We start from the raw sequence: 14,305 nt of genomic DNA, 5'->3' as shown, positions 1-14,305 counted from the left end.
CCAAGATGGATGTAGAAGAACTTGTGTGGTCTGCAGAGAGCTCTGACCTCAAAACCACTGAACATCTCTGAGATGAAATGGAACACCGACTGTATGCCAGGTCTCCTCGTCTGACATCAGTGCCTAATCTCACTAATGATCTTTTGTCTGAATGAGCACAAATCCACAAAACAACATGTGAAATCTTGTAGAAAGCCTTCCCAAAAAAGGGAAGGAAGAAAGGGAGAACAAACTCCATATTAATGGCATGCCTTTGGAATGGGATGTTCAGCAAGCACATATGGGTGTCATTGTCAGGAGTCCACATACTTTTTTGGCCATATAATGTATGTATATAACGTAAAGATATACTACATTTTAAACCTTTACATCAACCTATGTGCATGTTTCAAATAAATATTGTATAATGGGAAAATGCATGTTTTTTGGATTCCATGTTGGAAAATAATGGGGGCTAAATGGTACACTATATTGCCAAAAGTATTCGCTCACCTGCCTTGACTCGCATATGAACTTAAGTGACATCCCATTCCTAATCCATAGGGTTCAATATGACGTCGGTCCACCCTTTGCAGCTATAACAGCTTCAACTCTTCTGGGAAGGCTGTCCACAAGGTTTAGGAGTGTGTTTATGGGAATTTTTGACCATTCTTCCAGAAGCGCATTTGTGAGGTCACACACTGATGTTGGACGAGAAGGCCTGGCTCTCAGTCTCCGCTCTAATTCATCCCAAAGGTGTTCTATCGGGTTGAGGTCAGGACTCTGTGCAGGCCAGTCAAGTTCATCCACACCAGACTCTGTCATCCACGTCTTTATGGACCGTGCTTTGTGCACTGGTGCACAGTCATGTTGGAAGAGGAAGGGGCCAGCTCCAAACTGTTCCCACAAAGTTGGGAGCATGGAATTGTCCAAAATGTCTTGGTATGCTGAAGCATTCAGAGTTCCTTTCACTGGAACCAAGGGGCCAAGCCCAGCTCCTGAAAAACAACCCCACACCATAATCCCCCCTCCACCAAACTTTACACTTGGCACAATGCAGTCAGACAAGTACCGTTCTCCTGGCGACCGCCAAACCCAGACTGGTCCATCAGATTGCCAGATGGAGAAGCGCAATTTGTCACTCCAGAGAACGCGTCTCCACTGCTCTAGAGTCCAGTGGTGGCGTGCTTTACACCACTGCATCCGACGCTTTGCATTGCACTTGGTGATGTATGGCTTGGATGCAGCTGCTCGGCCATGGAAACCCATTCCATGAAGCTCTCTGCGCACTGTTCTTGAGCTAATCTGAAGGCCACATGAAGGTGGAGGTTTGGAGGTCTGTAGCGATTGACTCTACAGAAAGTTGGCGACCTCTTCGCACTATGCGCCTCAGCATCCGCTGACCCCGCTCCGTCAGTTTACGTGGCCTACCACTTCGTGGCTGAGTTGCTGTCGTGGAAACACTTCCACGTTCTTATAATACAGCTGACAGTTGACTGTGGAATATTTAGGAGCGAGGAAATTTCACAACTGGATTTGTTGCACAGGTGGCATCCTATCACAGTTCCACGCTGGAATTCACTGAGCTCCTGAGAGCGACCCATTCTTTCACAAATGTTTGTAAAAACAGTCTGCATGCCTAGGTGCTTGATTTTATACACCTGTGGCCATGGAAGTGATTGGAACACCTGATTCTGATTATTTGGATGGGTGAGCGAATACTTTTGGCAATATAGTGTATATAAACCATGAACTTACCCTTATATGTATTAATTGTTTACTAGTTTCCTGTTTTAAATCGCTTTGTCAAAACGTATAAATGTTACAGACAAGAATTTTGTCTAAATTAAACACCCATAGGCAAGATAGGAATAAATTCCATTTGCACTCTAAAATGTAGGGCAGTGTTATAAATCACTTCATCCTTTCACCTCAAATCTGCAGTTCACATGACATTCATAATGATAATACTAAACAGTCCTTTCCTTCAGCCTCATGTTAAACATCCTCCGCTGTGAATTGTTCCTTTATATATAATGGAATGAGTCTCCTAGATTCCTCTGGAAACGACAGACTGTGTGTTTTAATTGTGTTAGCTGTATGACAGACTGAGGGCGAAGACTCCTTGGCTGTCAAGTGAATGGAGAAGGAATTGAATTAGGAATGTCTGGCACTGGGAAGAGAGAGACTAAGACAGACATGCTAAAACCTTGTCTCGGTTGTTCAAGGGTTACTGATGATGTCATACTGACTAAACCAGACTAATATATTTAGAGCACCAATAAAAATGGTATTGACTATGAAGTTCTGTTCACTTACAGATCTTGAGCTGTTTAGTTGTGGTCATCAGTTTTTATGTATATTGTTACAAGCCTGTGTCGGCAGCATAGTAGTGTATCTGCCTCACAGGTTAATGCCTAATCAGGGTTTCTGATTTAATCCTGAGCTTGGGTTACTGAACTTAGGTATGTGTGCAGTTTTGCTTCCAACATCCCAAAATATATCAATAGGTGGATTTGCGATGTTGAATTGCCCCTAAATTAAAGAAGTGTGACAATGTTTGTGTACATGTATGAATGAAAAAAAAAAACCTAATAGATCTTTGTTAGCCTAAATATCTCAGTTTGATCTAGCAGACACTGTCTCTCTCTTTCTCTCTTCCATCTCTCCCTCTCCCGATCTCGTTATCTCTCCATTTCTTGTCCTGACTGCCCTTCCTGCACTAAGTCTGATCTGAAGCATTTTGCCCTGTTTGCCCTGCGCTGTTTCTTCTCTCTCTCTCTATTTCACTATTCCCTCTCTGTCTCTCTCTCTCTCTCTCTCTCTCTCTCTGAGTTTGTCAGTCAAAGTTGGTTCAACATTTCTGTTATGCCTCTGTATCAATACTAGTACAGTATCTACTATCTACTGTGTAACTGCTAGTAAGGATGGTAGAGTATTGTATTTATATGCTATTGTGAGTGTACCTCCTTCAGGCATTGAAGGGCTAGTATTTTCTTTTTTTTTTTTTTTTTGAGGATTAGCTGAGACTTTGGAAGGGATATGTCTCAAGGACAAGCTGTTTGATGGTGAAGGGGTGAGTCAAACTGAAAGGTGGTCCGTAGCTGTAAAGGAAATGACCCAGAGGGTTTTGGCATGATGTCATTACTACAAGAAATATGAGTCACTTGTGATGAATGTGTGTGTAGTGGCGGCTGTAGTTGAGTTTTTGCCTGGTGTGTGTGTGAAAGAGTGCATCACAGTGTGTCACTTGCCAAGTTTAAAGGACAGATACAGAGGGAGAGAAAGAAAGAGAGAGAGGGAGAGAGCGAGAGAGAGAGAGGGAAAAAGGTCCCCTCGGTCCAGATGTCTCTACTCCCCTCCCGCACACATGGAAATAGCGGCACGTGGCTCGTCGAGGCTTTGTTAGACAGCATTAAAGGTTTATTTCACCACAGTGGATAAGAGTTGGCACAGCAAACACAGCCATGCGCTACTGAACATAGGAGTACTACAGGATTTTATTGATTATATTAACCAAAAGGACAAAAACAAGAATACAGAGATTCCAGGTGAGAGCACATTTCAAAAAGAATTAATTTTTTATAAACTGTATATTGAGAATTTAATTGTATATGTATCTCTCATGGTTTCTCTCTCTCTCTCGCTCTCTCTCTCTCTCCTTCATACACACACCACTTAGTCACTGTTCGAATTTGCCTTGTCATGAGAAGCCAGTAAGGCACCTGCCTGACTCCTGAGTGTGTTTATATCACTTGTTATTTTCAGGCTATTAATTTACAAGACTTTTGCTGGCTGATTGATTTGTATTAAATCATCATCATCATTTTCAAAAACCTGCTGGTTATGAAATTTCCATTTCATAGAGTTGTAATTCCTAACTTTTTGTGTAACACTTAATAAAATAAATCCATTCAGAATATTCCAAAGGCAGATTATCTCATATATTTATACTGTATATTAATTAGTTCACTATCTGAGAGACACAGTAACTGAAAACTTGAAATATGACAGCCCTATCAGGTCACTGAGTTAACTCATACCTCAGGGTTTCTTCACTGAAACTATCCTTAAAAAGCTTTCTGTTCCAGTCTTCTGGGGTAATGGAGAGCTTTTTTGTCTGAAGAGTTTTTCTTTGTACATTTTGTGACTAGCATAGGAATGTACTCAGAGTATAAGGTAACAGTGTCAGTGTTTCCCATCTCTTATGAATGTATAGTCAAGTACAGAATTATTGTTACCCTTAATGAGAGTCATGTGAATGAGAAATATAACATGGATAATTAATTTTAAATAATAATAATAATAATAATAATAATAATAGTGTTTTCACTCAAAATTTTTCCTTAGATGTGTACAGTCTTTAGGAACTCTTTAGAAACAACTATTACCCTTGACCATCTTCTGTCACTTAAGGGGATAGCTATGATTTTGCACACATAAATCTCTGTGTCTTCTGTCAGTAAAAAAAAAGCTGTACAAATTAAGTAATGAAAAAAAAGAAAAACAATTCAGAGCCAATATAATATAATATAATATAATATAATATAATATAATATAATATAATATAATATAATATAATATAATATAATATAATATAATATAATATATAATTAAAGTTTAAAAGGTGTGGAAAACCAGAAAGGTTACAATGAGCTTACTGATACAATTCAGGTTGTTTTGAGATCCATGAGCTGTTGTGAAGAACATGGCATCTGCTGAGATTCAGCTAACAGTTTTCAACATAAATCTGGTTGTCTCTGCCAATTATCAAAATTCTTCTGAAACAAAAAACAAAATAAGTGAGTATAAAAAATAAGTCAGTCACCAGGTTGCAGTTATATAAGAAATAAGTCTCAGGCCTCTCTAGGATTTTTGTAAATCAAAGCTGTGTTTAAAAAATAATGAAATGATAACTATAAAAGTAATGACTATATTGAGCATTAAACAGAACAACATCAGATTTCTAAGGAAACTGTCAGGTAGCTTCTTAGAAACACAAATTAGAAACATGATCTATTACATAATATGATCCATTACTTAACAAAATTAACAAACAAACAAAAAAAACTATCTGGAAACCTTTTTTCCTTTTCACACTAATAGGCATAAAATAGTTTTAATATACATTTCTTATAAACTAATGTTGTAATATAAAATGTATAAGTGCAGGGTGTATAAGGCCTTTGCACAGTATGAGAATCCAGTGCCATGGATGCACACTGCTGTGTATTTCAGTAATAAGATATAGTATTCTTTTATTTCGGTACAGTCCAAATGTTAGTTTAGTTTCGGTAATGTAGACAAGCACAGGTGTCTTTTACTGAACTATATATCTGAGTGTGTTCTGTATTATCTGTTTCCTTTAATTATCTATAGCTATTTAATTCCCTATTTAAGTCTCATCTCTAAAGTAAGATCATGAAACAATTTAAAAAGAAAATCATGCTGACAAAATTGACAAAATTAATAATGTCTCCCAGCTGTTGCTTACTAGCAAGCGCAGCTTTACTGGAATAGGTAGTGACCGCTAGATATCTAGACCTATAAATTAAAAATACTCATACATCAAGATTTAAACTTACAAATTATTTCAATGTTTACCAATTACAATGATAAAATAATAAGCTTAAGTACACTATATAGCCGAAAGTTTGCATACACCTGAGCATCACATCTTGAACATGCCATCACAGATGTAGTCCACACTCTACTGAGAAGGCTTTCCACTATGATTCTGGAGCGTGATTGTGGGGGTTTGCCCCTTCTGCTACAGTGGTATTAATGAGGTCAGACTCTGCTGTAGGATGAGGAGCCCTGGGGCACCTCCAGTTTATCCCAAAGGTATTCAGTGTTGTTGAGGTCAGGAGCATTGTCATGCTGGAACATGTTTGGGTTGGACCCCTTATTTTCACTGCAGAGAAAGTGTAATGCTGCAGCATACAGTGATGTTGGACTGTGTGCTTCCAACTTTGGGGCAACATATGAGCATGATGGTCAGGAATTAGCAAACCTTTGGCCATATATAATGTAGTTGTGTAAAACTGTCATGGATTCACCTAGTGGCTGCTGAGCACTCTGCAAATATGACTGGCACTGTTATATTAAAGTGTGAGATGTCAGATATGTTTATTATTGTTTCAATGGTTAGTAGTTGGTAATGAGGTTCAGTTTTTCTGCAAAACCCACATACCACCAGGAACGTTTCACTTCACTGTGTACTGCATCTGCTATATATGGTTGAAGTGACAATAAAGCTTCTTTGACTTGACTTTGACTTGACTTGCATTAACCCCAGAGAAGTAGTGCTTTCTGGTGGGTCCCAAAATGGCACATTTAAAGTCTGTTCTCCAATGAATGTTTAACTTTGCACCCATCAAGACAGTATACTTGAATCATCCATAGAAGCCCATAGAGGCCAGGCCTCATTGCACTTCTCTGGGAGGTGTCTATGGGCAGGGGCTTCAGAGGAGACTTTCACACTGGCTGCATTGTCCAACAAAACCAGATTATTACAGATTACTATTATTAAATGTAATGAATGAACAGTGAGATACTGAAGTGAAATATTCAATCATTTTATTCACAAATATATATCATTTGACCAAGAGTGAAAAACAGTATAGAGACTTTCATTGCTGCATTTTAATTACATTTTAAGGGAGGCCAGACTTCCCATGTACTTTTAAGCATTTGGCTGTGTTCTGTAGGTAAGGTGATTCTGAAAATGAATGAACAAGTCAAACATCAAGAATTAAAATGACTCCATAGATAGGATAAGTAATGGGCAGGGAAATCCTAGCAAGATATTCTAAACACAAACTACCTAAACAGAGCTCATATACACAGCAGCTAATGAGGAACAGGTTGAACTAATGATGAGGTGGGGTTGATATTTAGGAGAGTGCTCAAGAAAAATATCAGGAGAAAGAGTGTTTTGTGAAATGCACCTTACAGGCCGTTCCGTTATTGGCACTCTTCATGAAAATACGTAAAATGAATTCAGAAAAACAGGCAATGAATACAAACAAGAAAAACAAACAAAAACAAATAAGTCTAGCGATCTTGGATAAATCTGAAGAGGTGCCCTGAACCACTTATTTCTCTTTACTTTTTGTTCTTATGTTCTTGTCTTAAACTCAGAAAGAGAATTGGTGCAGCAATTGATTTTGTGTTTTTTTAACCATTTCGGTATTGATTTGGATTCATGCTTGGTTCATTAACTTGTTAAAGCTCTGTCCATGACCAAGTCTTAACCTTCTGACAAAGACAACTAGGATTAATGCTAAAATATCTTAGGAGAACTCATGATGCTATTAATTGTCAGAACTTCCAGGACAACTAGCCAAAAAAAAAAACCCCAGCCACAGAGAGTACTTGATTTGTGTTGGTGAAGCATGCTAGATTTTACCTGTGTGCAACCTCACATTTTAGTATATATTATAATGCCAAGAAATAGAAGAGGTCAAACACAACACCATTTTTATGTTCTGAATAATGTATTTTATTATTATTATTATTATTATTATTATTATTATTATTATTATTATTATTATTAATATTAGTAATAATAATAAGAAGAAGAAGAAGAAGAAGAAGAAGAAAATTATTATTATTATTATTATTATTATTATTTAAGGAGGCAAGTTGTTTTAAAATATTCATGGGGTATCAGTATTTGTGCTGTATTCTTAATGGTAATGGGTGAAAGATAAATATTGATGGAGAGATGGAGCTTATTTGCCTGAAGTACTTCGGTTTAATCACACTCTTGCGTTATAGCTTTATTATCCTGCTATCAGCACTTTTCGACATAAGCACCTTTCCCAATGACTGTGCGGTTATTCAGTATCCAAATTGCTTTTGGGAGGGTCTCTTCAAGTAAACATGCACACAATGACCTGCATGTGCTTACACACAAACACACACATGCACACACTAGCATAGCTGTTCCAAAGCTTAACAAGACATACTATTAATCCTACTACTGAGCAAAAACAGTCTATACAAAATACCCCGACTAATTCACATGCAAGCACAACTGTGAAAAAGCTAGTCTTCCAACCCTTATGCAGATAAAATAGACCAGTGTTCTGTTCTCTTCACCAGTTCCAAAAAAGAAAAATAGGTAAAAAAAAAAAAAAAACTTGTGATGAGAGAGGCTTGTGGCACTGTTTGACATTTCCACATAAATCTAATTAGACAGAGTATAAAATCTAGGACAGAAACCAGTGAGCTTATAACAATCATATGTGCTTTCACCTTACTTTTCCTTATTGGTAAAGTGAAGAGAGAAATGTAGGAAAGATTAGACCTGATCTGATCAGCCATTTTTAGAAAAAAATGTTAAACAAAAGGTAAGGGTTAATAAATGATCAATATCTATAACCTCCCATCTATAAACTTAATCTCTTACAATTTTTAAGGTAGCTCAAAGCCTTTTTTTGGAGATATTAGCTCCCTCTCTGTAATGTATGATCTCCTTTAATATGAACTCTGATTCTATCTGTATCTAAGACACATGCTGCATTACAGTGTTTCACCTACAATTACCTTTTGATGGCTACATTTGTATCAGTGTGGTTTTGAGTGGAATTAAAGTATTATCAAATCTTATCTTACTGTTCTGCCAGGACCATGAGTGCTAGAATAAAGCCTGTGTCTCAGGATCACAGTGGCTCTGGGATCCCTCTGCCCCGGACCATGAGCACCTTCTCCAAGCAGAACACCAAGTGCTCAAGCAGCAGCTTCCTGAGTTCACCTTCACAATATCAGTCAGGTGGACGAATGACTTCCTCCTCATCCTCCACCTCCAGTACTATTAACTCTAAGGATCTGCTGAAGGAAGCTTCATCAAGGATTCAGTACCAACTGCAGAGATCGACTCCACTCAAGACCTCATTTAACCACATGACTGGTTCTCGCTCTGCCTACAGTAGCCCACAGGTTCCTAAAAGGGATATGCTGCGATCCAAAGACACACTGGACCTCCGTAGAGTCTCTGTGTCCCAAGACAGATATCGAGACCTGACAAGGAATGGCAATAAAAACTGGAAAACAAATCAGGTACAATTTAAGAGTCTGGATAATGTAGATGTTCCATCATCTTCTTGCATGATGATGCAAGAGGTCCAGACAGGAAAAGCTAGTCTCAGAACAACCAATGGGAATTTGATTTGGGGATCCTCTTCTGGTAATCGAGCAGGCTTTAACAAGCAAAGAATCAAATTTAAAAATGGAAGCACCGAGAAAGACATGAACTCTTGCAAACGTACACCACAGAAAATTCAAGGAAGTGAATCACCTCGTATGGCTGCAGTGGCACCTTTCAGATTCAAGTAAGATGACTTTAAGATGACTTTGATTTAATGTTCTAACAATAACTCACACCTTAAAAGTGATACTATTTATGTGTTTTACAGTATTCATCACAGGCTGTGGTTAGTAGAGCTTAAATTTTTATATTTAATAACCACGTTTCTTATGCCAAAGACAAATTGACATGGTGTCAATTACAGTATTTCAGGTTTTATATCTATTAAGTATACTGTAATTTTTTAGAAGACATTACCATGTTGTTCATCCCCAGGCTTCAGGTTCAGGAGGATACAGACATGTCCTCTTTGGAGGATGTGAGTGATTGCTCCTCAGATTCCATGGAAGTATGCTGTGAAGATTTGGGTAAGCCTTTCCCAAATTATCCAGAGTTCATGACCAGAATCTTACACTTGCTCTGTGACCTATTATTAAATGCCTTTGACTCTGAATGTGGACATAATGTTAGGCTGGCAAAATTAGATGTAATTACTGCCTGCGCAATTGCTAGGTGCAATAAGAGTATGCTATTTTGTCTCTGTTTCCACATTCAGAGCCATGCCAGATACAGTCAGCTGCAGTGCTTAGGGCTGGCTATGTCCTTTTTATGATACATTTTCCATGAGCATCACTTGAACTTGCAATAACTCGCAAAGGCTTGCAAACCTTTACAGCAAAAGACAGAAGACAAATTACTTTTAATTTATATCAGCAAGACTTTCAGTGTCTTAAGTAAAATAATAGTGCCAGATAATACACTCACCAGCCACTTTAATAGGAACACCTGTACATGCAATTATCGATTTAGCCATTCATGTGACAGCAAATACAGATCAAGAGCTCTGGTTAAGGCTTACATCAAACAGCAGAATGGGCAGCATTCGCTCTCAAGATTCAAGAAGCTTTTATTGTCATTTCAACCACATATAGCTGGCGCAGTACATAGTGAAATGAAACAACGTTTCTCCAGGACCTGGTGCTACATAAACATACAAGTTCAACACAAAACAACGAACAACACCACAGAGCTAGGACAGAAGTTTGTCTTAGCCATGTAAAGTGCACAGTGTGCAGCTAGGTGCAAACAGAGCATAGACAAGACAGTGCAAAAAGACAATAAATACAATAAAGACAACACAAAAGAACACAGGACTCTTAGCGCCGAGAAGAAATAAAAGAACGTGTACTGGAATGTAAGTGAAATAAAATAGATAAAGTGAAATGATGTAAAAAATAAAAAAAAGTATTGTGCAAAAATATTGTGCAAAAATACACAGCAGCGGTTGAAGTAGTGCAAATAGAATAAACATAAATATAACTATAGCAGCGGATGGCAGGTAGAGGTAGTGCAGTAAGTAATGAACAGTATAAATTATGTGTGTGTGTGTGCGTCCACACAGTCAAGAGAGAGTGTGTGTATCTGTGTGTGAGAGAGACAGAGAGTTAATATACAGTTCAGTCCTGAGTGAGAGTGTGTGTGTGTGTGAGAGAGTGTAGAACAGTTCAGTCCTGAGTGAGAGTGTGTGTGAGAGTGTAGAACAGTTCAGTCCCGGGTGTTGAGGAGCCTGATGGCTTGAGGAAAGAAACTGTTACACAGTCTGGTTGTGAGGGCCCGAATGCTCCGGTACCTCTTTCCAGATGGCAGGAGGGTGAAGAGTGTGTGTGAGGGGTGTGTGGGGTCAGCCACAATGCTGTTAGCTTTGCGGATGCAGCGTGCGGTGTAAATGTCTGTGATAGAGGGGAGAGAGACTCCGATGATCTTCTCAGCTGTCCTCACTATCCGCTGAAGGGTCTTGCGATCCGAGCCGGTGCAGTTCCCAAACCAGGCGGTGATGCAGCTGCTCAGGACGCTCTCGATGGTCCCTCTGTAGAACACAGTCAGGATGGGGGGAGGGAGATGGGCTTTACTCAGCCTCCTCAGGAAGTAGAGGCGCTGCTGGGCTTTCTTGGTGAAGGAGCTGGTGTTGAGTGACCAGGTGAAGTTCTCCGCCAGATGGACACCAAGGAATTTGATGCTCTTGACGATCTCCACAGAGGAGCCATCGATGGACAGCGGAGAATGGTCACACTGTGCTCTCCTGAAGTCAACAACCATCTCTTTGGTCTTGTCAACGTTCAGGGAGAGGTTGTTGGCTCTGCACCAGGCTGTTAGACGTTGCACCTCCTCTCTGTATGCTGACTCGTCGTTCTTGCTGATGAGATCCACCACGGTCGTGTCATCGGCGAACTTGACGATGAGGTTGGAGCTGTGCATTGCTGCACAGTCGTGAGTCAGCAGAGTGAACAGCAATGGACTGAGCACACAGTCCTGAGGCGCTCCAGTGCTCAGTGTGGTGGTGCTGGAGATACTGCTCCCGATCCGGACTGACTGAGGTCTCCCAGTCAGGAAATCCAGGATCCAGTTGCAGAGAGACTAACTGTGAGATGGATGATGATGTAGTTTGAGTATTTCAGAAACTGCTGATCTCCTGAGATTTTTACTCACAGAAGTCTCTAGAGTTTACACATTGCCTGATCTTTTCTCAATTCTCTACCACACAGTGTAGCCTCAGACACCTGTTCTTAGCTGACTGGAGAGAAATACAATGTTGTCTTCTGCTGTTTTAAGACCTCAAAGTTTATTATGTCATACATTCAAAGATGCTTTTTCTGCTCACCATGATTGTTAAGAGTGTTTATTTGAGTAAGTGTATCCTTCCTGTCAGCTCAAACCATCCTGGACATTCTCCTCTGATCTCTCACCAATAAGCAACTTGCAGAACTCACACTCACAGGGTGGTTTTTTAATAGACTCTACAGTTTGTTGTGCTTGAAAACCCCAGGAGTTCTGCAGTTTCTGAAACACTCAAACCAGCCCACCTCACAGCAACAGCGTGGTGACTAAAATCACACTTCCCTCCCATTCAGATGTATGATGTGTACATAAACTGAAGCTTTTGACCTGCACCTGCATGAATTGATGCATTACATTGCTGCAACAATTGGATAATCGTAGGTGTTTCCTATATAAGTTTATTCCCTTTCTGAATGTGATACAAATATATTTATTTTCATCTGAATATAAAAATATAAATATAAACTTGTACGACCAGCCTTTTTGTTTGTAAATAGCTACCTCCAACCTTTTTCATATCTGAGTAGCTTTTGCATTCTCTTCAATTTGATTTAATACAATATGACATAATGATATATATATATATATATATATATATATATATATATATATATATATATATATATATATATATATATATATATATTTTTTTTTTTTTTTTAGTCATGCCATGGCAGACTATTTACTTTCTACTTGATTGCTGTCTGTTGCAAGAACACCCACATTTAATATTTAACTTTAAATTATTTGTGCTTGTAAATACATTGTCATTGAATTGCCTCACATTTTTCCCCATTCAGACTCACTGAAGCATCTGTAGCTGTGTAGGTCTGTGTTCATGTGCACTCATGAGTGCCATTACTTTTTATACATTACACAGACAATTAGAGGAAAAGATTGCAAGCTGGTTTTTGTAAAGTGGCATTGCCTTACACAAAGAAAACCAACACAAAACCAGCCTTACAGTTTGTTTGTTTTTTATGATTGTACAAGTTGCTTTTATACCTACTCTGGTATGTGTATATCAAAACTAAGGGCACATTATGCTTGTTGTCATGTTATGATTGTGCCAGGCCAGACTCCTTCATTCAGAGTTATTTGAAGGAACGCATTTCTTCAAATCTCTTATCTCACTTGCAAACTGACAGATAACTCTGTCCAGATACCTTCCCTATCAAGAGCCAGCTTTTCTTCTCAGTGACTCTAACAGATAAGTCTACACGGGCATAAAATATAATGCTTGCTCAAAGTTTATTTTTGCCAAAAATGTAATCTAATTTGTCAATTTGATATTTCCATTGATTCCAGTTAATTCAAGAAATTCTAATTAATTCCAGCTTTGTGTTTCTGTTTGCCCTTTTTTTTTTTTTACTATGAATGCTACAAATCCATGGCTGGGAAAAATATCAAAAAATGTTAACGGCTCCCTAGATTATGAGGCTACAGATAAAAGTTAATATTTATTTCCACAGTTGTCCGACTTTAAAAGGATTTCATAAACATTCGGTCTAGTGGAACTTTAAACTTGCCAGCACTTAGTTGTGGGAATCTACTCTTGGAAAACAGTGTATGGATTAGAACAGTTCTAGAGAGTCTAAACTTTGCCTTAGACAAGGAGAAGTGGTTTGCTCTTGATTGTAATATTTTACATTATTTTATTAAAATAATGGTAAAGACATTATGTTGGAACATTATGAGGCAAAAATTGTGACAATTTCCAAGCTTTGACAGCATGGGAAAACAAACCCTACACACTTTATTGTCTACTTCTTCTTTCCCAGAGTTTCAACATTTGTGGTGTAGTTTAGGAATATGATTAATCATTCCCAGTGCCTGAAAAATACTCCCTGTTTTTTCTTCTGTTTTTCTAGGCCATCACTAACTGTGTTGCAAGAGGTTATAAGTTTCACATGCAAGTTTCAGGCTCATCTGACTGAAAGAGAACATGAGTTAAAAAAAAGTGCACTGGGTGATTTTGAAATATATAGGACATAATTTCCCATGACTAACTTGTCATTTAAATACTTATTTTTTGTTTGCCTGCATGTAAAAAAATAGGATTGAAATGGTATCCGAAACTGGGTTTAGCAGTTTGTAGTTGTAGGTAAGTTCAATATGGAACAATACATCATATTTTTTTGATAGATGTAACCTGCACAATGTGAATTTGATGAAGAGAGATGCTAATTTCCAATTTACTTTAAAAATTTAAACATTTGAAATCTTAATAAATAATCAATTAAATCTCTCAGGTAATGCTAAAGGTGTCTGGTTAATGTAATATCCAATGGCAGTTGCTTTTTAAAGACTCTTGTGTGTAGTTGTATATCATGCAATCCTAGACGTCAGTGACAATGCATTGATTTCTAGTAATTATTCAAAGGGAGGCAGCTGTGA

The 14,305-nt window shown here is 38.3% G+C and overlaps 1 protein-coding gene across 4 annotated transcripts in view; it reads left to right on the top strand.

Annotated features, from left to right (window-relative positions):
* The window catches only part of nav1b (neuron navigator 1b), a 99,442-nt gene that overhangs the window by 21,421 nt on the left and 63,716 nt on the right, over positions 1-14,305 (top strand). For 2 of the 4 annotated variants that reach the window (XM_058403172.1, XM_058403171.1), the window contains exons 2-3: positions 8,613-9,317; positions 9,569-9,660. In XM_058403172.1, the coding sequence (XP_058259155.1) occupies positions 8,613-9,317; positions 9,569-9,660 (797 nt within the window). Of the gene's footprint in view, positions 1-3,249; positions 3,531-8,612; positions 9,318-9,401; positions 9,420-9,568; positions 9,661-14,305 lie in introns of those variants that run through there. The other 2 variants (XM_058403173.1, XM_058403170.1) reach the window with 2 other exon arrangements.

Source organism: Hemibagrus wyckioides, linkage group LG11 (genome assembly GCF_019097595.1).
Source record: "Hemibagrus wyckioides isolate EC202008001 linkage group LG11, SWU_Hwy_1.0, whole genome shotgun sequence".
Taxonomy (NCBI): domain Eukaryota; kingdom Metazoa; phylum Chordata; class Actinopteri; order Siluriformes; family Bagridae; genus Hemibagrus; species Hemibagrus wyckioides.
The sequence above is the reverse complement of the archived record's forward strand: the minus strand, read 5'-3'. Positions and strand labels throughout refer to the sequence as shown.